Source organism: Phacochoerus africanus, chromosome 15 (genome assembly GCF_016906955.1).
Source record: "Phacochoerus africanus isolate WHEZ1 chromosome 15, ROS_Pafr_v1, whole genome shotgun sequence".
NCBI lineage: Eukaryota > Metazoa > Chordata > Mammalia > Artiodactyla > Suidae > Phacochoerus > Phacochoerus africanus.
The window spans coordinates 61,631,991-61,659,053 of NC_062558.1; the positions used below are offsets into that span (position 1 = coordinate 61,631,991).

Here is a 27,063-nt window from a genome sequence, read left to right on the forward strand (position 1 = left end):
TGCAGCTGCAGTAACACCAGATTGTAAACCCATTGTGCCAGGCTGGGGATTAAACCTGCATCCCAGCACTCCCAAGACACGGCCAATCCCATTGCACCACAGCAGGAACTCCCAAATGCATTTTTAATATCCTGAATTTGTACTCTACTCACAACTGCTGGTTTTGATATTATTTTCGTGTCTGGATGATTTCCTAATTTTACTGTATTTTGGTTTTGTTTTTTACCTTGAGCTTCTTGTTCATAATTTTCTTTTTTCTAGTTGTGGCCTTTTCTTTTCCACCTGGAGAATTTCCTTTAGCATTTGTTGTAAATCTGGTTTGGTTGTGCTGAATTTTCTCTGCTTTCGTTTGTAAAGTTTTTGATTTCTCCATTGAATTTGAATGAGATCCTTGCTGGATAGAGTAATCTCGGATGGGGGTTTTTCCCCTTCATCACTTTAAGTATATTGTGTTCTTCTCTTCTGGTGTGTAGAGTTTCTCCTAAAAAATCAGCTGATAATCTAATATGGGTTCATTTTTATATTATTTGTTGCATTTTCCTTGTTGCTTTTAATATTTTCTCATCTTTAACTTTTGTCAATTTGATTAATATGTGTCTCGGCATGTTTCTCCTTGGGTTTATCCTATATGAAACTCTGCACTTTCTGTTATTGAGTGTTCCATTTCCCACATTAGGGACATTTTCAGCTATTATCCCTTCAAATATTTTCCCAGGCCCTTTCTCTCTCATATCTCCTTCTGGAACCTCATCTTCTTGTCCCAGAGTTCTCTTAGACTGTCTTCATTTCTTTTCATTCTTTCTTTATTCTCTTCTGTGGCAGTGATTTCCACCAATCTGTCTTTCAGCTCACTTATTCATTCTTCTGCCTCATTTACTCTGCTATTGATTCCTTCTAGTGTATTTTTCATTTCAGCTATTGTATTGTTCATCTTTGTTTTTTCTTTAAGTCTTCTAGCTCTTTGTTAAACATTTCTTGTATCTCTCATTTCGTGCCTATATTTTTTCCAAGATCTTGGATCATATTTTCCAGCATTATTCTGAATTCTTTTTCAGGTAGATTGCCTTTCTCCACTTGACTTAGCTGTTATTCTGGGATTTTACCTTGCTCCTTTGTCTGGAACGTACTTTTCTGCCATCTCATTTTATCTAACTTTCTGTGTTTTCAGTTTTCATTCTGCAGGATGCAGACTTATAGTTCTTCTTGACTCTGGTGTCTTCCCCATAGTGGGTGAGGTTGATCCAGTGGTTTGTGCAGGCTTCTTGGTGGGAGGGGATGGTGCCTGCCCACTGGTATATGGAGCTGGATCTTGTCCCTCTGGTGGGCAGAGGCCATGTCAAGTGATGTGTTTAGAGCTGTGGGCTCAGGATGACTTTAGGCACCCTATCTTATGATGGGTGGGGCTGTGTTCCCACCCTCTTGTTGTTTGACCTGAAGATATCAGGAGTGGGGCCTGCAGTCTGTTGGTTGGGGCCAGATCTTGAGACCAGAGTGGTGGCTTCCAGGAGAGCTCACACTGATTAATAATCCCTGGTACCAGCGTTCTTATCCCCACAGTCAGCCACAGCCAACCCCCACCTCCCCAGAAGAACTCTCCAAGACCCACAGGGATGTCTTGTCCAGATTCCTATGAAATCACTGCTTTTCCCTGGGTCCCATATGGTGAAAGTGCTGTTCCTACCATCTTGTTGCCTTTTCATTGTCTTTGGATGTAGAATCTTTTTTTTTTTTTTTTGAACATTCCAGTCCTTTTTGTTGATAGTGGTTCAGCAGTTAGTTGTGACTTTGGTGTTCTCATGAGAGAAGTTGAGCTCAAATTCTTTTACTCTGCCATCTTTTCTCCAAAACTTTCCCTGTCACAGTAATGGCAAATCTCACCCACAGCCACCAAGGCCTTCAGGTACTCTTAGGCTGGTAGGGATACATATAGGGCAGGGAGCAGCTGTTCCTGAGGTCTCCATTCGAGGCAGTGGAATATCTAGCTACCTCCTTCCAACTCCCCCCTTTCATGGATTCTGAGATGCTGGGTTCTACAGCCATAGTCAAACAATCTAAAACTGAGCCACAGAGTAGGGTGCCACCAGCATTCCCATACCACAAAGGAGTCTCCAGCTTTAGGCAGGTTCACTTACTCAGTCTCTAAGGAGCCTTTCATTCCATGAATCACTTATTCCCCATAGCACTCTTTCCTACATAGGTTTTAAAACAATTCTATAAATACACTGCATAATTTCTTTCAAATCCCATTACCTAAACAACTCTTCTCTTGGTGGCAAGTGGTTTTACAATTTTAACCACCATTATCCCATGTGTTTTTGAATATTTTAAATATTTCTATAAATGCATTACAGAATATCATATGCTTTCTCTGAAATAACACTCTTGTCAATGAAGCTTGTATGTAGTGCTCTAATAATCATTTTTACTACTCTATGTAAATATTTTACTTGTGTGTAGTGCTCTAATAATCTTTAAACACTGCTCTAAATTCATTACAGAGTAGGTATTACAACCACTCCCTTAAATAACACTGCTTTTTATATAGCAAATAGATTGCAGTTGCACTTTCATTATTCCATATGTTCTGAAATACTTACCTAAATGCACTACTACTACAAGGCTATCACATTTATTCCTTGAAATAACACTCAAAGTAACATACACAAAGCACTATAACCATTTTTATTATATTTGCATGAGAAGAGCTCTCACATCTGTTACTTAACACTTTTGTTAATATAGCTTGCATGCACATTCATATAACCATTATTGCAGGTGTTTTAATTACTTCTTCAATGCATTATAGAATGTTTGTTATATTCTTTCCATTAAATAGCATTCTTCTATAGGTAGGATATGGGTTGCACTTTTATAAATATATTTACTCCATGTGGCTCCCCCACCCTGAAGTTTACTGAGATATAATTCACACATAGCACTTTATAAGTTTAAGGTGTACAGCACAGTAGGTGATTTACATATACTGAAAGATAATTACCACAATAAATTTAGTTAACATCCATCATCTCATACAGATACAAAAAATACTTATTTTCCTTGTGATGAGAATTCTGGGTCTACTCTCAGCAAATTTCAAGTACACTTATAGCAGAGTTAATTATAGTCATGTTTTATATACTCAGTACTTATTTATCTTGAAGCTGAAAGTTTATACATTTTTACCACTTTAATCCAACTGCCCCACTCCCCACCTACCACCTCTGGTAACCACAAATCTGAACTTTTTCTCTTAGTTTGAATTTTTTTTTAAGATTCTACATACAAGTGAGACCCTAAAATATTTGTCTTTCTCTGATTACTTCACTTAGAATAATGTCCTCTAGGTCCATCCATGTTGTCACAAATGGCAAGATTTCTTTTATGGCTGACTTTTTCATTGTAATAAAAGTACCACGATGTTTTCCATTCACCCATCAATGGACACTTCAATTGTTTCCATGTCTTAGCTAATGGAGATAATGCTGCTATGAGTATGGGGGTGCAGATATCTTTGACACAGCTTTTGTTTTATTCATCTATATTCCCAGCAGAATTACCAAATCAAATGGTATTTTTTTGAGGAAGCATCACACTATTTTCCATAATGGCTATTTCAAGTTATAATACACAAGAGTTCCCTTTTCTCCACATCTTTGCCAGCATTTGTTTCTTGATAGGCATTCTAACAGGTGTGGAAGGATTTCAATTTAAAATGAAACCAGGAGTTCCCACTGTGGCTCTGTAGTTAACAAACCTGACTAGTATCCATGAGGACACAGTGTGAGCCCTGGCCTCACTCAGTGGGTTAAGGATCCAGCATTGCTCTGAGTGTGGTGTAGGTCGCAGATGTGGCTCAGATCCTGTGTTGCTGTGGCTGTGGTGTGGGCCCCAGTGGCTACAGCTGCAATGTGACCCCTAGCCTGGGAACCTCCATATGCCACAGATATGGTCCTAAAAAGACAAAAGACAATAACTAAATAAAATGAAATGAAACCAATGGATATAAAAAATGGAAAGTTTCATACATGTGCCTTAGATGAAGAAATTAAGGACTGATACTAATTTCTTGTAAATGCCTGATTTACAGAAAGCTGTTAATATTAGAATTTTCTTAAACAATAAGGAGTTTGTCAAATGTTGCTTCCTATCAGCCTTAGAAAATTTTGATTATGGTTTCCAGAAGAATGAATAAGAAATGATTCTGGCCAGGTTAGTCCCCCCCCCCCCAAAAAAAAGTTGAATGGAGCTTTGTTTGTATGACTGGACTGATTTTGTCTGTTTATGGAATTTTCATAGCTGGTTTCCAGTTTTTGTTTGTAATTGACTCTAACTGAACCCTCTGTACATTTCCTGACCATACATACAGCTTACCCAGGTCCTCAATGGATTCACCTGTAGCTTGCCTATAGTTTGCATGTCCTGACTTGTAACTTCTCTGTTCTTCCTGAATAAACTCATCATTTTGACAGTGTGACCCTGTTCATTTTATCTTTTTATTTAGGTCAATATAGGCAAGAGATATCTCATTATGGTTTTGACTTGCACTTCTCTAATGATTACTGATAGTGAGAACATTTTCATGTACCTGTTGGCCATTTGAATATTTTCTTTGGAAAAACATCTATTCAGACCCTTTGCTCATTATTTAATTAGGTGATGATGATGATGATGATGATTTGACACTGAGTTACATGAGTTCTTTATATATTTTAGACATTAATTCATTTCAGATATATAGTTTACAAATAATTTTTCCCATTCAGTAGGCCGCCTTTTCATTTTGTTGTTTATTTTGTTATGCAGAACTTCTTAGTTTGATGTAATCACATTTATTTTTTATTTTGTTGCTTGTGCTTCAGGTGTTATATGAAGGAAATCATTGCCAAGCCCCATGTCAAGGAGCTCTTTTTCTGTGTTTTCTAAGAGTTTTATGATTTCCATCTTATATTTAAGTCTTTAACCCATTTTGAATTGTTTTGCAAGCGGCATCAGATTGAGATCTAGTATAATTCTTTTCCATGTGAATATCCAATTTCTAGCACTATTTACTGAAGAAACTGTCTTTTCTCCATTTAGTATTCTTAGCTCCTTTATCAAAAATTAGTTGACCATATATGCATGAGTTTATTCCTGGACTCTCAATTTTTTTCATTGGTTTATATGTCTGTTTTATGCCAGTACCATACTGTTTTGGTTACCTTAGCTTTATAATACAGCTTGAAATCAGAAAGTGCGAACCTCCTGCCTTGTTCCTTCTCTGAATTACTTTGGCTGTTCCACATAAATTTTAGGATTTTTCCTACATCTATTTTTTCTAAATGCCATTGGAATCTTGTTAGGGTTTTCAATAAATCTGTAGATGACTTCAGTTAATGTAGACATTTAAATAACATTCTCACAATCAATGAACAGAGGATACCGTTCTATTGATTTGTAGTATCTTCAATTTCTTTAATCAATAACTTTGGAGTTTTCATTGTAGCTTTCACCTCAAAATTTTCATGGAGATTTTACGTTTTTTTGATGCTATTGTTAAGGGAAGAGTTTTCTGTTTTATAAAAATTCTGTTAGTGTATAAAAATGCAGATTTTTGTATGCTAATTTTGTATCCTACAACTTCCCTGAATTTGTTGCTTATATCTAACATGTTTTTTTTGTCTTTTGGTGGAGTCTTTAGGAGTTTCTCCATATAAAATTATGTCATCTGCAAATACAGACAATTTTACTTTTTACTTTCCTATTTTGATGCCCCCCCCCCTTTTTTTTTTCTCTGTTTGCCTGAATGCTCTGGCTAGGACTTCCAGTTCTGTGTTGAATAGTAGAGGTGGGGTATGGCATCCCTGTCTTGTCTATATCTTGGAAAAGCTCTCAGCCTTTTTACCATTGAGTATGATGCTGGCTGTGGGCTTGTAATATACAGCCTTTACTCCTTCTATACCTAACTTGTTATGAGTTATCCCGAACAGATGTTGAATTTTGTCAAATGCTTTTTCTTTTGAAATAATGTTTTTTTTTTCTTTCATTCTATTACTGTGATGTATATTGAATCAATCTTGCATCCCAGGGATAAATCCCACTTGGACTGCAGCGAATGACCCTTTCAATGTGCTGCTTAATTTGATTTCCTAATTTTTGCTGAGAATGATTGCATTTATATTCATCACAGGAAACTGGCCTATATTTTCCATTTGCTGTGGTGTCCTTTCCTAGTTTTGGTATCTGGCTTTCCTCACTCTTTTTTATCCTTTATTCCTTTTGTCCCTCTGATGGAAAGATTTCAAAAGTCCTGTCTGCTAGATCTATGATTCTTGTTTCAGCATGGTGGAGACTTGGGACTCAACTAAATTCTTCGGTGAAGTTGTACTTTTCAGTTCTCCAATTTTTTTAAATGATTTCTTTAACTTATTTTGTTGATGCATTGTTTTCCTAATTTCCTTTAGTTATCTGTGTGTTCTTTTAGTTTACTAAACTTAAGAAAATTATTATGAATTTTTTGTCTGACTGTTCACAGATCTCCATTTCTTTAGGGTGTTATTGCAGCTTCATTAAGTTTCCTTGGGTGATGTCATGTTTATTTGATTTTCCATGATCCTTGATTTTATATGTTGGCATCTACATTTGAGTAAGTGGTCTTCTCTTACAGACTTTACAGGTTCACTTTGGTAAAGCCATTTCTTGACCACTCATCTCAGTTTAGGTTTCTGGGCATGTCAACTGGTAGCATCCTTTGGCAACTGGGGCTCCTCCCAATTGCCTCATCTGTTTTGAAGAAAGGTCACTGCCTCATCTTAAAGGCCAGGAGAGGGTGCCTCTGGATGAAAATATTTGACTAGAAAATGGTGTCTTGGTTGCTGGCTCAAGTGAGATTACAGGATGAGCTCTGTTGTTGCCTGGGTTCTCATTTGGCAGTTAGGTGGGGCAATGGATGAATTTCTCTCCCCCTGAGGGGAGGTGTGATGAATAGGTTCCAAGGCCTGCACAGATCATTGGGGATCCAAATAAGGCAAGACTGTATGGCAAATTCCCTGATGAGAAAGGTCCACCAGTTTTGCCCTGCAGATAACAAAAGCCAAGGGCTGTGCTCTCTGTTCAACTACCACTGTAAGCAAGGGTGTTTGTGGCCTATGCAGCTTCTCTTGTGCTCTGGTTAGATTTTCTTAAAAAAAAAAAGCTGTATTCAGCAATGGGAGGGGCTACAAATTTCCCTGCCAGAGTGGGCCACTATACAGGCTCCAAGCATGACAAGTCTCTTGAGGATCAAATTAAGCAGAACTATGCACCAGGTTCTCTGGCCTCACATATACCACTGTCCTAACCCTGCAAATGGGTACTGTATGGGCTCTCCACTCCCATGATGCTCTAATCAGAGTTGCAAGATGGGATACATAGATTTCCAAGAGCTCTTGCTAGGCCTCCTTGTTAGGCCATGCCGGAAGCTGTACTCACTTTCAGTGTGGCTGTAAATTAGCCTATCTGCTCAGATGGGACCCCAGTTGAGGCCTGGGGTTTGCCAGGCCTCAGGGCCAGCAAGGTTCTTTGGGTGTTGAGTTAGTCAGAATCATACACTAAGTTCCCTAGATGGCTGGGGCCTCTTTCTTGGTTCTGCAGCTACATAGCTACTGGCCAGGCCATCTGCTTGAGTCCCACTGTAATCAGGGATGCAGAGTCATCTACTGAGATTCTCAGGAGTTCTGGTTAGGTTTCCTGATTGGTAGAGTTGGAGATTGTACTCAGCAGTGGGTAGAGCTATGGGTTAGCTTCCTTGCCCAGGTAGGACTGCAGAACAGGACTGAGTTAAGATGACAAAAGAATAACCTTGCAGGGCTTGGAGCTGGTTCCTCCACCCCACTCAGGTAGGGGAGCTAATATAAAGCCTCAGCCACTGCTGAGTTTAGCTCATGGTCCCACTCTACTAGGAAGCTAAATTGTCAGATATTTTCAAAATCATTAATGTATAATAAGCTTAGGTTTGATGTAAAGCTTCTACCCACTTAAAACTATATTTCTATTGACTACCATCTGATGAGATGATACTGCAAGTATTCACACAATTCCAATAAAAAGTCACCTCACAGCAAATGCTTTCCTCTAACTTCCATAGTATGTGCATTTCATTTTCTCTGGCCTGTGGGTGAAGTCTTCTTTACAAATACTAATAGAGTGTTCTACCATGTGATTTTTCCGATGTTTAGTGAGGTATGGCTTTGGGCAAACGATTCCCTGTATTCACTCACCAATGGGTTTTCTCTACTCTGAGCTTTTTGATATATAGTATGGTATAAATTCCAGTAGAAAAGTTTTCTATATCCATAGTATCTTCATATTATTTTTTTTCCTAGTTTTCTACTGTACTGTGACAACTGACCTTATACCAAAGGTGTTCTTGAAATCTTAACAGATTTTTCTCCCCATTTTGTATTCTATGTTCTACCTTCTATAAACTCCTGACTTCACCCACAGTGATCTCCCTCATTTATTACATTTATAACGTTCTTCCCCAAATGTGTTCTCTGATGCACAGTGAGTTTTGACTTCACATAGAATGATTTTCCACAAATATTACATTCATAGGGTTTCTCTCCTGTGTGAGTTCTATAATGTGCAATGAGTTTTGACTTCACACAGAAAGATTTTCCACATTCATTACATTCATAGGGTTTCTGTATTACGTGAGTTCTCTGATGAACAATTAGGGCTGACTTCTGACGGAAGTTTTTCCCACATTCATTACATCTAAAAGGTTTCTCTCCTGTGTGCCTCCTCTGATGTTCTGTGAAACCTGAGTAGTAGCAGAAAAATTTTCCACATTCAATACATTCATAGGGCTTCTCACCTGTATGAGTTCTCAAATGTTTAGTGAGAGTTGACTTCTCAGAGAAGGATTTCCCACATTCATTACACTCATAAGGTTTTTCTCCTGTGTGAGTTCTTTGATGTTTAATGAGGTCTGATTTTCTGAGAAAGGCCTTCCCACATTCGTAGCATTCATAGGGCTTTTCCCCTGTGTGTGTTTTCTGATGTACAGTAAGGACTGACTTAAATGAGAAGGATTTACCACATTCCTGACATTCATATGGTTTCTCTCCTGTGTGTATTCTATGATGTTGGGTGAGGGTTGACTTTTCACTGAAGGATTTCCCACATTCCTGACATTCATAAGGTTTCTCCCCTGTATGAATTCTCTGATGTTTAATGAGGTCTGAATTCTTGTAGAAAGTTTTCCCACATTCATGACATTCACAGGATTTTTCCCCTGTGTGGGTTCTCTGATGTCTTGTGTGAGATGACTTCTGGTTGAACGTTTTTCCACATTTAAGACATTTATAGGGTTCTTCTCCTGTGTGTATATTCTTTTGTACATCAAAGATTAACTTCTCATTGAAAAAGTTTCCATATTCATTATATTCAATTATATTGTCAACTGAGTGGATTCTCTGAATTGGAATGAGGTTTGACTCCTGGCTCAAAGGGTGAACACTATGCTCAAAGAAAATGGATTCGTCAAAGAAATTTTCTCCACATTCATTAAATTCATAGTGATTCCCTTTTGGATATGTTCTCTGGTGAGCACTGAGAGATGATATATCACAGAAGGTTTTTCTATATTCCCTATATTTACAGGTTTTCTGTTCTGTGTGAAGTTTCTTATGTATAACAAAGAGTGAATTTTCATGGAAAGCTTTCCTACATTCATTGTATTTAAAAGGTTGGTCCAAAACTGGAATTTTCTGATGCTGAACAGAATCTTCATTAAGACAAAGGCAATTCTCATTTTTATTATATTCATAAAGTTTCTCTTCAGAATGAATTCTTTCATGCTTTTCATCATGGAACCACTTTCTACCTTTGTTAAACGTCTTTCTTGAATAGGTTCTACTGCTATTAATTAATTCTGAAACAGAGTGACAAAAAAGGTTAGTTTGTGACAAGAATATTTAAAGGAAAGAGCATTAGGTCTGGTGGAATTGATTAGTTTAGGTCTTATCTCTTCATGCCTCGACTATGACAACAGTGTATAAATCCAGTCTCATCTCTCTTTTCCATTCTACCCAGCAACAACAAACCAATTTTCTAAAAGCCCTAATCCATAAAGGAACTAATTCTGTTGCTAGCTCTGATTAAAGAGGAATAAAAATATGAAATAAGAGCAAATCAACGATTGGACAAGACATTCTTTTTTTTTTTTTTTTTTTTTTTTTAGGACTGCATTCAGGGCATATGTAGGTTTCCAGGCTAGGGGTCAAATCAGAGCTGTAGCTGCTGGCCTATGCCACAGCCACAGCAATGCCAGATTCAAGGTACATCTGTGACCTACACCACAGCTCATGGCAATGGCAGATCCTTAACCCACTGAGCAGGGCCAGGGATTGAACCTGCATCCTCATGGATGCTAGTCAGATTCATTTCTGCTAAGCCACAACGGGAGCTCCTGGACAAGACATTCTTGCCACACAGTCAGACTTACAGCTGTATTCTAGTTTTGGAATTTTCCATTTATTACGTAAGAGTTGTCCAGCAGTAGACCTCTCCTGACCATCAAACCCTTTTTCAATCCTTTCTGGCTTTCCCCCAAACAAACCTTGCCTGATATAAGCTTTCAATCTTTTTTCAACGTCTCTGCATACCATGAAGAAAAAAATTTTATACCTGGTCCTAGAAATTTATTTACCATTACCTTGAGATTTTTTTGTTAGGCATGCCTGATTTTACTCCCTAATATCTACAATGCTCTCAATCTTTGAATTCAATGTCTTAAGAATTGACAATATATTTTTAAAGTTTCCTTTATTAAGATATAGTTGACTTCCAATGTGTTGGTTTCTGGTATACAGCAAAGTGATTCAGTTATATATATATATATTAAGTTATATAACATATATAATATATATAAAATATATATGTTAAGTTATATAACATATTTTCAATTATGGTTTATTACATGATACTGAATATGGTTCCCTTGCTTTACAGTAGGACCTTGTTTATCCATTCCATATATGTTTGCATCTGCTAATCTCAAACTCCCAAACCACCCCTCTCCTTTCCCTCTTCCCCCCTGGCAACCACAAGACTCTTCTTTATGTCTGAGTCTGTTTTTGTTTCATAGATAAGTTCATTTGTGTCATATTTTAGATTCCACATATAAGAAATATCACATGGTATTTGTCTTTCTCTTTCTGACTTACTTCACTTAGTATAATAATCTCTAGGTCCATACACGTTGCTGCAAATGCCATTATTCCATTCTTTTTTATGGTTGAGTAGTATTCCTGTGTGTGTGTGTACACATATTCTTTATCCATTCATTTGTCAATGGACATTTAGGTTGTTTCCATGTTTTGGCTATTATGAACAGTGCTTCTGTGAACATAGGGGTGCATGTATCTTTTTGAATTATAGTTTTGTCTGAATATATGCCTATGGATGGGATAGCTGGATCATATGGCAACTCTATTTTCAGATGATGCTACAGAGATACAGTCTCAAAACAGTATGGTACTGGATCAAAAAACAAAAATACAGTTCAGTGGAACAGGATAGAAAGCCCAGAAGTAGGCAAGAATATACAATGGGGAAAAGAATCTCTTCAATAAATGATGCTGGGAAAACTGGACAACTATGTGTAAAAGAATGAAATTAGAACACTCTAATACCATACACAAAAATAAATTCAAAATGGATTAAAGACCTAAATGCAAGACTGGATCCTATAAAACTCTTAGCAGAAAATACTCTTAGAGGAAAATAGGCCAAATACTCTCTGGCATAAATGACACAAATGTCTTCTCAGATCCACCTCCTAGAGTAATGAAATAAAAACAAAATAAATAAATGGGACCTAATTAAACTTGATCTTTTTGCACAGCCAAGGAAACCATACACAAAATGAAGAGACAACCCACAGAATGGAAGAAAATATTTGCAAATGAAGTGACTGACAAGGGATTAATCTCTATAATATATAAACATTTCCTGCAGCTCAAACTGACTCGCAGCTCAATATCAAAAGAACAAACACAATCAAAAAATGGGCAGAAGATCTAAATAGACATTTCTCTAAGGAAGACATTCAGATGGGCAAAGAACACATGAAACATGCTAAACATCACTAATTACTAGAGATAAGCAGATCAAAAGTACTAGAGGTCCCACCTTACACCAGTGAGAATAGCCATCATCAAAAAATCTATAAACAATAAATGCTGGAGAGGGTGTGGTGAAAAGGGACCCCTCTTACAATGTTGGTGGGAAAACAGTATAGAGTTTCCTCAACAAACTGAAAATAGAACCACCATATGACTCAGCAATCCTACTCCTGGGCATCTGTTCAGAGGAAACCATAATTCAAAAAGATAACATGCACTCCAATGTTCACTGCAGCCCTATTTACAATAGCCAAAACATGGAGCAACCTCAATGGCCACTGACAGAAGAATGGATAAAGAAAATGTGGTACATACATACAATGGAATATTACTCAACCATAAAAAGAACGAAATACTACCATTGCAGGAACATGGATGGACCCAGAAATGAACATACTGAGTGAAGTTAGAGAATGAAAGATGAACATCATATGATATCACATATATATGTAATCTATAAAAAGGATACAAATTAACTTACCTGCACAACAGAAACTGACTCGCAAATTTTGAAAAGCTTATGTTTACCAAAGGGGACAGGTGGAGAAATGGACTCAGGCTTGGGATTGGCATATGCACAGTGAGGTACATGGGATCACTGGCCAATGGGAACCTGCTGTATAGCATAGAGAACCCTACCAAATATTCTGTAATAATATTATGTACAAAAAGAATCTGAAAGAGATTAGACGAATGTATATGACAACTGAATCACTTTGTTGTACATCAGAAAGTATCACAACCTTGTAAGTTAACTATACTTCAATAAAACTTTAAAAAATGAAAAAGAAACTTAATGAGATAATACATCACAATGACTAAAATGGCTAAAATTAATTAGACAACACTACATTCCAACAAGGATGTAATGCAACCAGAACTGTTACACACAGCTGGTAGCAGTATAATTTACTATGAACACTTCAGAAAACTGTTTAAATATTACTAAAGCAAAATCTGTGACCACTCTATACTTGACAAGTTTATTTCTAGCTATACTTCTAACTAAGATAAGAGTATAGGTCCTCCAAAAGATACATGCAAGAATATTTATGGAAGAGGAAAACAAGATGGCAGTGGCAAAGGATATTTAGCTCACTTCCTTCCAGGAACACATCAAACATATATCTACATTTGGAGCAATTCTCACTAAAAACCACCTAGAGACTGGTAGAAAGACTCTTATACAACTAAGGCTATAAAAAATATCCTCACAGAGCAAGGAAGGAAAGGAAAAGAAGCAATCATGTCAGGACCTGTGCCCCTAGGAGGGGAAGCTCAAAGATCCTCCCTGAAGAGTGAGCAATTCATAGCATATTTTGGGTGCTGCAGCCCTATAGTCTGACACCAGAAACATGCCCTTTGGCTAGTATGAAATCCAGTGATACTGTTGGTTGAGGTGGGGAGGGCTTTGAGAAACTTTGACTTTGCTCTTGAAGAACACATACATGCTTATTTTCTCATGGAACAGGCAGAGGAAGCCAACTGAGAGAGCCAGAACTCTGGCTGGTTTCCCACAACTTCCTCAGCACATGTCCCTGGCCCATACAAATACCTGCCTCAGAGTTCCTCTTGCTCCATGGTGAAGCTCCCCACTAGCACAAAGGCTGCTACTGCCGATGAAAGCACACAGTTAAGAGCATGGAGCTGGACTGGACCCAATACTGTTTATGAATGGCACTGGCGGGGGGGGGGCGGGGGCGGGCATTGCTGGTGTTTTCAGGGGCAGCAGATCAGCAGTGGCCTGGAATACTCACTGGTGTGCCAGGACGAACAGAGTGTGACCTGGCCCACAGGTGGCACACACTTCAGCCCCTCTTGATCCACACCTGCTTCCTTCTGGGGAATGGAACCAGCTCTGACCTAACCCGCAAGACTTCTGCTCTAGCACCTCAAGACATGGCACTAACCCTGGTGCTGGAAGGTGGTATCAACCACTGAGCACAGGAGAAGCCCTTGCTGACACCTGGCTCTGGCTCTAACCCCTCCATCTCCATCCCTACCTATCACCAAGGTATGGAGGTGTAGTAGGCAGAACACTTTGGGGGAAGATATGACTCATCTTCATGTCAGATCCAGTTCTCCTACCAAAGCCACTGGGTACACACAGACTATATGGGGACATACTACACAAGGATACCATTTCAAGACCATGATAGGTAATTTCCCCCCCCCCCTAATTTCATTGAGACAGAGAAAGATAAGAAAAATAAGGAGGTGGGATCAAGATGGTGGAGGAGTATGACATGGCACTCACCTTCTCCCACAAACACATTAAAAAAAACCCACTTACATGTAGAATGATTCACATAGAACACCTACTTAATGCTGGCAGAAGACCTTAAACCTCCAAAAGGGGCAAGAAACCCTCCACATAACTGGGTAGTACAAAAGAAAAAAGAGAGAACATGAAAAAAAAAAAAAGAATCAGGACAGGACCAGCACTCCTGAGAGGGAGCTGTGAAAGAGGAAAGGAATCTGCACCCTGGGAGGCCACCTTACTGACAGGGAGATCAGCCAGAGATGGAAAAGGAACCTCAAAGCCTCAGAGAAAAGTGCATCAGCAAGACTAAGGAGGGCAGAGAGAGAGAGCCACACAAACCATTGGTACCAACACCCCATAGACACCACAGCCTGAGATGCTCGGGCAATGGCTGGGTGCTGAGACTCAGGCTCCAGAGGTTAGTTCCAGGGAGAGAACTAGGGTTGGTTGTGTGGAGACTGCCTGAGGGGCTAGGGAGTGGTACACTACAGGCTGGGGAGCAGATCGCCATAGTGGAGGAAACCTGGGAGGAGGCCTGGGCCCAAAGGAGAAGCAAGGAGCCCAGAAATTTTGCAGGCCAGAAGTGAGTGGCATAATATTCATAAAGTGCTAAAAGAGAAAAACCTACAACATAGGATATTCTACCCAGCAAGATTATCATTCAGAATTGAAGGTGAGATAAGGAATTTCTTAGACAAGAAAAAAAATTAGAAGTTCATCAATACTAAACCAATTTTATAAGAAGTGTTAAAGGGTCCTCATTAAGTGAAAAAAAAAGGGTACAACAAGAAATAAGCAACAATAGGAAGAAGAAAATCCCATGGAAAGGGCAAAAATATAGAAAAAGTTGTGGATGAGCCAATAAAAAGCTAGTACAGAAGTTAAAAAGGTATCAGTCCATCTCTGCACTCAAGGGATGCAAAGATGGATTGATACCTGCAAATCAATCAATGTGGTACACCACATAAACAAAAGTTAGGACAAAAATCACATAAGGGTTAAGGACCCAGCATTGCTGCAAGCTGCAGTGCAGGTTGCAGACAGGGATTGGATATGATGTTGCTGTTGCTGTGGTGTTGGATGGCAGCTGCAGTTCTGATTTGACCCCTAGCCTGTTATTCCCATATACCACAGGTGCAGCCCTACAAAGGAAAAAAAAAATTACAAGATGATCTCAACTGCAGAAAAAGCCTTTGACCAAATGTGGCATTCATTCATAATAAAAACTTTCATCAAAGTGAGTGGAGAGGGAGTATATCTCAATATAATAAAGGCCATTTATGACAAACCCACAGCCAATATCATACCCAATGGTGAAAAGTTGAAAGCCTTTCTGTTATTTCCATGAACAAGACAAGGATGCTGATATGTATATATATGTATGTGTGTATATGTATGTATATATATATGTATATGTATGTGTATATATATATGTGTGTGTGTGTATATATATATATATATATATATATATTTTTTTTTTTTAAGAGCTGCACCCATGGCATATGGAAGTTCCCAGGCTGGGGGTCAAATTGGAGCTACAGCTGTGAGCCTACACCATAGCCACAGCAATGCAGGATCTGAGCCACCTCTGGGACCTACACCACAGCTCACAGCAATGCCAGATCCTTAACCCACTGAGCAAGACCAGGGATCAAACCTGTATCCTCATGGATCCTAGTTGGGTGTGTTACCACTGAGCCATGATGGGAACAGCAATCATGCCCACTACTGCTACTTCTATTTAACATGGTATTGGAAACCCTATTCACGGCAATCACAGACACAGACACACATACAAAAATAAGTTATCCACATTGGAAGGCAAGAAGTATAACTATCACTGTTCGCATAAATAACACTCCTGGGTACATATCTGATGAAAACAAAAACACCAATTTGAAAAGATACATGTGCCCCAATGTTCACAGCATCATTTACAATAGGCAAGACAAGGAAGCAACATAGGTGCCCATCAACAGATGACTGGATAAAGAAAATTGTGTGCATGTGTGTGTATACAATGGAACATCAGTCATAAAAAAATAAATTTTGTCATTTGCAGGAATATGGATGCACCTAGAGAATATTGTGCTTAGTGAAATAAGCCAGACAGAGAAAGACAAAATTTGGTATATCAATTACATGTAGAATATAAAAAATAATACAAATGAACATATATGCAAAACAGAAACAGACTCACAGATATAGAAAACAAACTTATGGTGGCTAAAGGGGAAACTGAGGGTGGAGGGACAAATTAGGGATCTTGTTTAACCAATACAAACTAATATGTATAAAACAGATAAGCATAAGGATATATTGTACAGCACAGGGGATTACAGCCATTACCTTGTAATAGCTTATAGTGTAGAATAATCCGCAAAAATAGTGAATCACTACGTTGTATACCCGAAATCAATTATACTTCAATAACACTTTTTCAACTACCCCAAAATACAAAGTGAGTATATTTTAAAACAAGTATATCTATATACAAAGTAAGTATATTTTAAAACCCTAAATATGCTCCAATAATAGAATACATAGATAAATTCTGGGATAGTCACAATGGAATGCACAGCCATATAAAGCAATAAACTACTCATAACTATAACACACATGTATCTCACAGACATAGTGCTGATCCAGAGGAGGCATACACTATAAATATAGCATACATACACATATACTTATTGCAGGTATGTACGTATGCATGTAGCACACATATACAAATAGTACATACTGTTTGCTTACAGTTATCTGAAGTCAAAAACAGGCAAACTTGGAGTTCCAGTCATGGCTCAGTGGTTAATGAATCCGACTAGGAACCATGAGGTTGCGGGTTTGATCCCTGGCCTTGCTCAGTGGCTTAAGGATCTGGCATTGCTGTGAGCTGTGGTGTAGGTCGAAGATGCGGCTTGGATCCTGTGTTGCTGTGGCCCTGGCATAGGCCAGTGGCTACAGCTCCAATTAGACCCCTAGCCTGGGAACCTCCATATGCTGCAGGTGAGGCCCTAGAGAAGACCAAAAAAACCCAAACCAAAACAAACAAACAAACAAACAAAAAACCAGGCAAACTTGATCTATGATAACATAAAAGAAGAGGACAGCAGGGAGGAGACTTCTGGTGTGCTAAAAAAATGGTCTATATATTCACTTTCTTGGTGGATGTATGGGTGTATACACATACAAAACTTTACTTATTGAACATTTAAATACTGTGTACTCAACTCTATGTAATTTTTACCTTAAAAAAAGAGTACCATTTGTATATAAGTGACACTAGGACATACTTCGTAACTCAGTGACATTGAATAATGGAGTCAACCTGAGTTACTTCCAAAAGTTCATAGCCACAAGAACATGATTCTTAAAGACTATACTCAGACGAGATTAGATGGCAGAATAGAAGGACTGGAGCTCAACTTCTCTCCTAAAAACAACAAAATTCACAACTAAAGCCTGAGCATTCTTCACCCAAATGGTCCGGAAACCTTAAAAAAGACACCCTTCTCCAGAAGAAAAAGAGGAGGACACATCAAGAGGTAGGAGGGGTGATTTCGTGATATAAACAACCCCATACCTCCTGGGTGGGAAGCTCCACAGACTGAAAACTAACTGGTTCACAGAGACTCACCCACAGGAGTGAGAGTTCTGAGCCCCACATCAAACCCTCACGTGTGGGGATCTGGCACTGGGAGAAAGAGCCCCAGAGCATCTGGCATTGAAGGCCAGTGGGGCTTGTGTGCAGGAGCTCCATGGGACTGGGGGAAACGGAGACCCCATTCTTAAAAGGCGCACACGGACTTTCACGTGCACTGGGTCCCAGGGCAAAGCAAAGTCTCCAAGGGAATCTGGGTCAAAGCTGACTGCAGTTCTTGGAGGACATCTGGGAAAACAGGGGTGAATGTGGCTTGTTGTGAGGGATGGACTTTGAAAGCAAAGCTCTTGGGAATATTCAGCAGCAGTGCCTTTCTCTGGAGGTGGCCATTTGGGGAAAATCTGGCCCCACCCATCAGTCAGTGCTGAGAAGCCCCAGGGCAAACAACAATCCAGGTGGGATCACAGCCCCACCCCTCAGTAAACAGGCTACCTAAAGACCCCTCAGGCACACAGCTGCCTCTAATCCCATCCAGAGACTAAGCCCCACCCACCAGAGGGATTAGAATCAGCTCCTCCTACCAGGGGGCAGGCATCAGCCCCTCCCATCAGGAAGCCTACAGCAAGCCCCCCATATGGACTTCAGCCACAGGGGGGCAGACACCAGAAGTAAGAGAGGCTACAACTCTACTATCTGTAAAAAGGTCACCACACCAAAAACTTATAAAAATGAAAAGACAGACAACTATAACTCAGATGAGGGAGAAAGGAAAAACCCCAGAAAATCAAATCAGCTAAGCCATGAGGAGATTCTCAGCCTCCAGGGAAAAGACTTTAGACTGCTGATGCTGAAGATGATGCAAGACATTGGACATAAACTGGAGGCAAAGATGGATAACTTACAGGAAACACTGAGCAAAGAGATACAAGATATAAAACTTAAACAAGAAGAGAGGCAAAATACAATAACTGAAATAAAAAATCCACTCAAAGCAGCTAACGGCAGAATACAGGAGGCAGAACGAATAAGCGAGGTGGAGGACAGATTAGTGGAAATTACGGGTGCAGAACAGGAAAGAGAAAAAAGATTGAAAAGAAAGGAAGAGAGTCTCAGAGAACTCTGGGACAATGTTAAACACACACCAACATCCGTATTATAGGGCTGCCAGAGGGAGAAGAGAGAGAGAAGGGGACAGAAAAAATATTCCAAGAGATAATAGCCAAAAACTTCCCTAACATGGGAAAGGAACCACTCACTCAAATCCAGGAAGCACAATGAGTACCATACAAAATAAACCCAAGGAGGAATACACCGAGACACATACCAATCAAACTGACCAAAACTAAAGACAAAGAGAAAATCTTGAACGCAGCTAGGGAAAAGAAACAAATAACATACAAGGGAACCCCAATAAGGTTATCGGCAGATTTTTCAACAGAAACTCTGCAGGCCAGAAGGGAGTGGCATGATGTACTTAACGTGATGAAAGGAAAGAACCTCCAACCAAGATTACTCTACCCAGCAAGGCTCTCCTTCAGATTTGAAGGAGAAATCAAAACCTTCACAGATAAGCAAAAGCTGAGAGAATTCAGCAACACTAAACCAGCCTTACAACAAATACTAAAGGAACGTCTACAGGCAGAAAAGAACAAGAGAAGAAGGAGAGGAAAAAGAGCAGCAAAAACAAATCCAAAGTAATTAATAAAACGGCAGTAAGAACATACATATCAATAATTACCTTAAATGTGAATGGACTAAACGTCCCAACTAAAAGACATAGACTGGCCGAATGGATACAAAAACTAGACCCATATATATGCTGTCTTCAAGAGACCCACTTCACTTCTAGGGACACATACAAATTGAAAGTGAGAGGATGGAAGAAAATATCTCATGCAAACGGGGATCAAAAGAAAGCTGGAGTCACAATGCTCATATCAGACAAAATAGACTTCAAAATGAAGAATATCTTCAGGGACAAAGAAGGACATTACATAATGATCAAAGGATCCATCCAAGGAGATGATATAACAATTTTAAATATCTACACACCCAACGTAGGTTCACCACAATATATAAGGCTACTGCTAACAACCTTAAAAGGAGAAATCAACAATAACAGGATCATAGTCAGGGACTTTAACACCCCACTTACAGCAATGGACAGATCAACCAGACAGAAAATCAATAAGGAAACACAGGCCCTGAATGAGGCATTAAACCAGATGGACTTAATAGATATTCATAGGACTTTCCATCCAAAAGCAACAGAATACACATTCTTCTCAAGTGCACATGGAACATTCTCTAAGATTGATCACACCCTGGGCTACAAGCCCAACCTCGGTAACTTTAAGAAAATTGAAGTCATTTCAAGCATCTTTTCCGACCACAAGGCTATACGACTGGAAATCAACAACAAGAAAAAAACTGCAAAAAACACAAACACGTGGAGACTCAACAACATGCTACTAAACTACCAATGGATCACTGAAGAAATCAAAGAGGAAATTAAAAAATACCTAGCAGCAAATGACAACGAAGATACGACACTCCAACACCTATGGGATGCAGCAAAAGCCGTTCTAAGAGGAAAGTTTATAGCAATACAAGCCCACCTCAGGAAACAAGAAAAAGCTCAAATAAACAAACAAGCTAACTTTACATCTATGGCAGCTTGAGAGAGAAGAACCTAAAGTTAGTAGAAGACCTAAAGTGAGTAGAAGGAAAGAAATCATAAAGATCAGAGCAGAAATCAATGAAATAGAAACAAAGAAAACCGTAGAAAAGATCAATGAAACGAAAAGATGGTTCTTTGAAAAGATCAACAAAATTGATAACCCCCTAGCCAGACTTATCAAGCAAAAAAGAGAGAGGACTCAAATCAATAAAATTAGAAATGAAAAAGGAGACGTAACAACGGACATCACAGAAACACAAAGGATCATAAGAGACTACTATATGCAACTATACGCCAATAAAATGGAAAACCTAGAAGAAATGGACAAATTCTTAGAAAAGTACAATCTTCCAAGACTAAACCAAGATGCAATAGAAAAGATGAATGGACCCATCACAAGAACTGAAATTGAAACTGTGGTTAAAAAACTTCCAACAAACAAAAGTCCAGGACCAGTGGCTTCACAGGCAAATTCCATCACACATTTAGAGAAGAGCTAACACCTATCCTTCTGAAACTATTTCAAAAAATTGCAGAGGAAGGGATACTCCCAAACTCATTCTATGAGGCCACCATCACCCTGGTACCAAAGCCAGACAAAGACTCCACAAAAAAAGAAAACTACAGGCCAATATCACTGATGAACATCGATGCAAAAATCCCCAACAAAATACTAGCAAACCGCATCCAATAATACATTAAAAGGATTGTACATCATGATCAAGTGGGATTTATCCCAGGGATGCAAGGGTTCTTCAATATCCACAAATCCATCAGTGTGATACACCACATTAACAAACTGAAGAATAAAAACCATATGATCCTCTCAATAGACGCGGAAAAAGCCTTTGACAAAATCCAACACCCATTTCTGATAAAAACCCTTCAGAAAGTGGGCATAACGGGAACCTACCTCAACAGGATAAAGGCCATATACGACAAACCCACAGCGAACATCATTCTCAATGGCGAAAAGCTGAAAGAATTCCCGCTGAGATCAGGAACAAGACAAGGATGCCTGCTCTCGCCACTACTCTTCAACATACTTTTGGAAGTCCTAGCTACAGCATCAGAGAAGTGAAAGAGATAAAAGGAATCCAAATTGGAAAGGAAGAAGTAAAACTATCACTATTTGCAGATGACATGATACTATACCTAGAGAATCCTAAAGACTCTACCAGAAAACTGTTAGAGCTCATCCACGAATTTGGCAACGTCACAGGATACAAAATTAATACACAGAAATCGACGGCATTTCTATACACTAACAATGAAAAGGCAGAAAAGGAAATTAGGGAAGCAATCCCGTTTACCATCGCATCCAAAAGAATAAAATACCTAGGAGTAAACCTACCTAAAGAAACAAAAGACCTGTACACTGAAAACTACAGGCCACTGATGAAAGAAATCAAAGATGACACAAAGAGATGGAAAGATATGCCATGCTCATGGATTGGAAGAGTTAATATCAAAATGACTATACTACCCAAGGCAATCTACAGATTCAATGCAATCCCTATCAAATTACCAAGAACATTTTTCACAGAACTCGAACAAAATATTTTAAACTTTGTTTGGAAGCACAAAAGACCCAGAATAGCCAAAGACATCCTGAAAAAGAAAAATGGAGCTGGAGGAATCAGGTGCCCAGACTTCAGACTATACTACAAAGCAACAGTCGTCAAAACTGCATGGTACTGGCACAAAGACAGAAATATCCATCAGTGGAACAGGATGGAAAGCCCAGAATTAAACGCATACACCTACAGCCAACTCATCTATGACAAAGGAGGCAAGACTATACAATGGAGAAAGGACAGCTTGTTCAATAAGTGGTGCTGGGAAAACTAGACAGCCACATGGAAAAGAATGAAACTAGAACACTCCCTAACACCATACACAAAAATCAACTCAAAATGGATTAAAGACCTAGATATAAGACCAGATACTATAAAACTCATAGAGGAAACATAGGCCAAACACCCTCTGACATAAACGACAGCAACATCTCCTCAGATCCATCTCTTAGAGCATTGACAATAAAAACAAAAATAAACAAATGGGACCTAATTAAACTTAAAAGTTTCTGCACAGCAAAGGAAACCCTAAACAAAACGAAAAGGCAACCCACAGAATGGGAGAAAATCTTTGCAAGTGAATCGACTGACAAGGGATTAATCTCCAAAATTTAGAAGCAACTTCTGCAGCTCCATACCAAAAAAACAAACAACCCCATCCAAAAATGGGCAGAAGATCTAAACAGACAGTTCTCCAAAGAAGACATACAGATGGCCGAGAAACACAGGAAAAGATGTTCAGCATCACTCATTATTAGAGAAATGCAAATCAAAACCCCGATGAGGTACCACCTTACACCAGCCAGAATGGCCATCATCCAAAAGTTTACAACCAATAAGTGCTAGAGAGGGTGTGGAGCAAAAGGAAGCCTAGTACACTGTTGGTGGGATTGTAAATTGGTGCAACCACTGTGGAAAGCAGTACGGAGATTCCTCAGAAAACTAAACATAGAACTACCATTTGATCCAGCAATCCCACTCCTGGGCATCTACCCAGAGAAAACCACGACTCAAAAAGACACATGTACTCCCCTTTTCTTTGCAGCACTCTTTGCAACAGCCAACACATGGAAACAACCTAAACGTCCATCGACAGAGGAGTGGATCCAGAAGATGTGGTACATATACACAATGGAATATGACTCCACCATTAAAAGGAACGAAATACCAGCATTTTTTGCAACATGGATGGACCTAGAAACTATCATGCTAAGTGAAGTCAGCCATACAATGAGACACCAACATCAAATGCTTTCTCTGACATGTGGAATCTGAAAAAAGGACAGACGGAACTTCTTTGCAGAACAGATGTTGACTCACAGACATTGAAAAACTTATGGTCTCCGGAGGAGACAGTTTGGGGGGTGGGGGATGTGCTTGGGCTGTGGGATGGAAATTCTGTGAAATCAGATTGTTATGATCATTATACAGCTACAGATGTGATGAATTCATTTGAGTAATTAAGAAAAGGAAAAACAAACAAACATACAAAAAAGAAATTAAACCTACACCACAAAAAAAAAAAAACCAAAAAAACCAAAAAGATAAATAAGAGACATGCCTATTTCCAGGAATGACAAAGGAAGACCATACCAGACAACTTGGCTTCCCATGTAGAAAACAGCCATAAAAACTGAACATAACGAAGCCAGTGATGACCTGAGGGTGGTGAAAAGTGAGGCGGGCAGACAGAAGGTGGGAGGAGGCCATGCTCTCAGGAGGTGTCTGGACTGGGGCCACTGTCACATTTCATTGCACTATACACTTTAAATGTGCCACCCTTTACTACTATAAATATGGGTATATCTTATATATCTCTATTTGGTTTAATGAAGGCATTATTATAATAAAACTATGTTTCCTTTTCTTAAAATTTAAAAAAATTTTTAAAAATGACTATTCTCTGAACTAACCCTATGTGTCTTATTTCTTCCTCAACTCCATCTGGCTTATACTCAAACTGACTCACCTGGGTAGCTCTGGCTTGAAAATTCTTCCTCTAATACCCATGGTTCCTCTCCTTGTTCCAACTTGAGGATCACTTCTGGTTCAGGAACACAATACCCTGGAAATGAAAATTGCATGACATGAGATGAACTGGATGAGTTTCAGAGTCTTTGAAGGAGCAGGACAGTAACTCAAAGAGTGTGCAATTTAAAAAACCTCGTTTCATCCTGTTATGGGGCAGAGGACAACACATTCTTTCTGGTACCCAAAAGGGGTAAGCTGTCCCTGGCTACTAAATCCCAAACCTAAATATTATTATAATCTACAAAAATTCCACAAGTTTCTGTAAACAATAAAGGACATATATACCGGGCAGTTTATGTGGGAAACAAGTACTACCTACCCACTGAGACAAGGTGACTGTAGTTCTCCAGCATCACGTCCCTATACAGGGTCCTCTGAGCAGGGTCCAGGTGCTGCCATTCCTCCTGGGTGAAGCCCACAGTCACATCCCTGAATGACAATGCTCCCTAGAAAAACACATTTCTGCTCAATCTATAGTGGTCTGAATCAGATGATGCGGCAGGAAAAAAACTTTTTAAAGACTAATTCTTACCATTTCTTCCTGTTGAAAACTGACCAGAAAATGTGACAAAGGATCTTTACTATATGATTTGTTTCATGATATACTTTGTAAAAAAAGAAATCATGGGGGAGAGATGAAGATGGCAGAGGAGTAGGATATGGAGCTCAACTTCTCCCCCAAACATATATATATATATATATATAAAAACCCAAACCCACAAATAGGTATAATGATTCACACAGATCATCTACTGAATGCCGGCAGAAGCACTCAGACTTCCAAAAAGGGTAAGAAACTTTCCCATAACTGCGTAGAACAAAAGGGAAAAAGAGAGATAGAGAAAAGAAAAAAAAAAGTAATCAGGATGAGACCAGCACTGCTGAGAAGGAACTGTGAAAGAGGAAAGGTATTAGCACCCTGCAAGACCACGTAACTGATGGGGGAGATCAACCAGGACAGCAGGGGAGCCCCAAAGTCTCAGAGAAAAGCACAGCAGCAGGTCTAAGAAGGGTGAAGCAGAGAGAGAGAGCCGCACAGACCCTGCACAGGGTTAGGGTTAGGGTTAGCTAACCCTATCACCAAGCCCATCACAGCCTGAGAGACATGGGCAGGAGCTGGGCAGTAAGATTCAGGTTTTGGAGATCAGTTCCAGAGAGAGGAATGGGGTTGGCTGGGGCTCACGATGGAGTGGTGGGCCACATAACCAAGGGAGTGTGGGACAAGGCCTGGGCCCACCAGAGAACCACCTTGCTGAGGAGAGAGAGAGAAGAGAGGGCAAGACCACCATAGGAACTTCTTTCTCTGCACACATGTGTGTTCTCAGGCAGTAGGGCACCTCCTGAGCAGACTACAAGAGCAGCTGCAAACTGTGCCAGCCATCTCAGACTCCAGAGGTGGGCACAACCTTCCACCACCAAAGGCCTGGTGACCAGGTACCACCTGCAGCCCCAGTCACCATAGGTCTCTCCACCTCAGAGGAACCTGGATCCAGGAGCATCCAGCTGCCCCCACCTCCATGTGAGTCCCCGCCACTGCCAAGAGCCCAATGACCAGGTGCAGACTGCAGGTACCACCCATTGCCTCTACTTTCCAGGAATCATGTACAAGTCATACACCAGCACACCCCCTTATTGAGGGCATAACAACCTGCACACACTGAGGAAAGAGATAACAAGCAATGAAACCAAAATCAGCCCTCATGCCAAAAATAGCAACCCTCACATGCTACCCAGAGATGCTCTCATATAAAAATAACCCTATAAGACTACAGTAGACAACTGTTTTCCCTAAACTTGCAGAGGAAGAAAAATAAAAGCAAAAAGAAGGAGCACAGGAACCACTCCCAGTTAAAAAAAACAGGAGAATTCCCCTTAAGGAGCAAACAATGAATAGACTTCTTCAGTCTAACAGACACCAAGTTCAAAAAGGAGGTAATGAAAATAATGAAGGAATTAAGAGTGGATATCAATAGTAATGCATATTACATTTAAAAGGAACTAGAAAATATAAGGAGGACCTAAGAAAAATTATAAAATTCATTTGCAGAGGTGAAGCCTGAGTTAAAGGCACTGAAGAGCACAATGAATGATGCAGAGGAACAAATAAGTGACTTGGAAGATAGAATAATGGAAATCACCCAATTAGGACAGCAGACAGAAAACCAAATGAAAAAACATGAAAGCAATATAAGAGATCTATGGGATACTATAAAGCAAGCCAATCTATGCTTAATAGGGATTCCAGAAGGAGAAGAAAAAGGAGGATTGAAAATATTTTTGAAGAAGTTATGGCTGAAAATGCTCTAAATCCAAAGGAAACAGGTATTAAAATACAGGAAGCACAGAGAGTCCCAAAGAAGCTGAACCCAAACAGACCTACACCAAGACATATTGTAATAAAAATGGCAAAAATTAAAGATAAGGAGAGGATTCTAAAGGCAGCAAGAGAAAAAAACAAAGGATTATAAAGGAACTTCCATAAAGCTATCAGCTGATTTCTCTACAGAAACACTACAGTCCAGAAGAGAATGGCAATATATATTCAAGGTTCTAAAAGGGAAAATTTGTAGCACAGAATACACTATCTAGCAAGATTACCATTTAAAATAGGAGAAATAAAGAATTTCTCCAACAAACAAAATCTAAAAGAATACAGAAAATACTGAGAGGTCTCCTCTAAATAGTAAAGAAGTAAGAAGATATAGGATGGAGGAAATCACAATTGGAAAGTAATTACTTAAATAAACCAGTATACATAGCTAAAA

At 39.3% G+C, this 27,063-nt stretch overlaps 1 protein-coding gene across 3 annotated transcripts in view; it reads right to left on the reverse strand.

Annotated features, from left to right (window-relative positions):
- Positions 1 to 4,758: 4,758 nt before the first annotated feature.
- Positions 4,759 to 27,063, reverse strand: part of ZNF37A (zinc finger protein 37A) — a 68,759-nt gene continuing 46,454 nt past the window's right edge. For 2 of the 3 annotated variants that reach the window (XM_047761578.1, XM_047761577.1), the window contains 3 exons: positions 24,618 to 24,744; positions 24,237 to 24,332; positions 4,759 to 9,892 (listed from right to left, as the gene is read on the reverse strand). In XM_047761578.1, coding sequence (XP_047617534.1) covers positions 8,451 to 9,892; positions 24,237 to 24,332; positions 24,618 to 24,744 — 1,665 coding nt within the window. In that variant the 3' untranslated portion in view covers positions 4,759 to 8,450. The remainder of the gene's footprint in view (positions 9,893 to 24,236; positions 24,333 to 24,617; positions 24,745 to 27,063) is intronic. The other variant, XM_047761580.1, reaches the window with a different exon arrangement.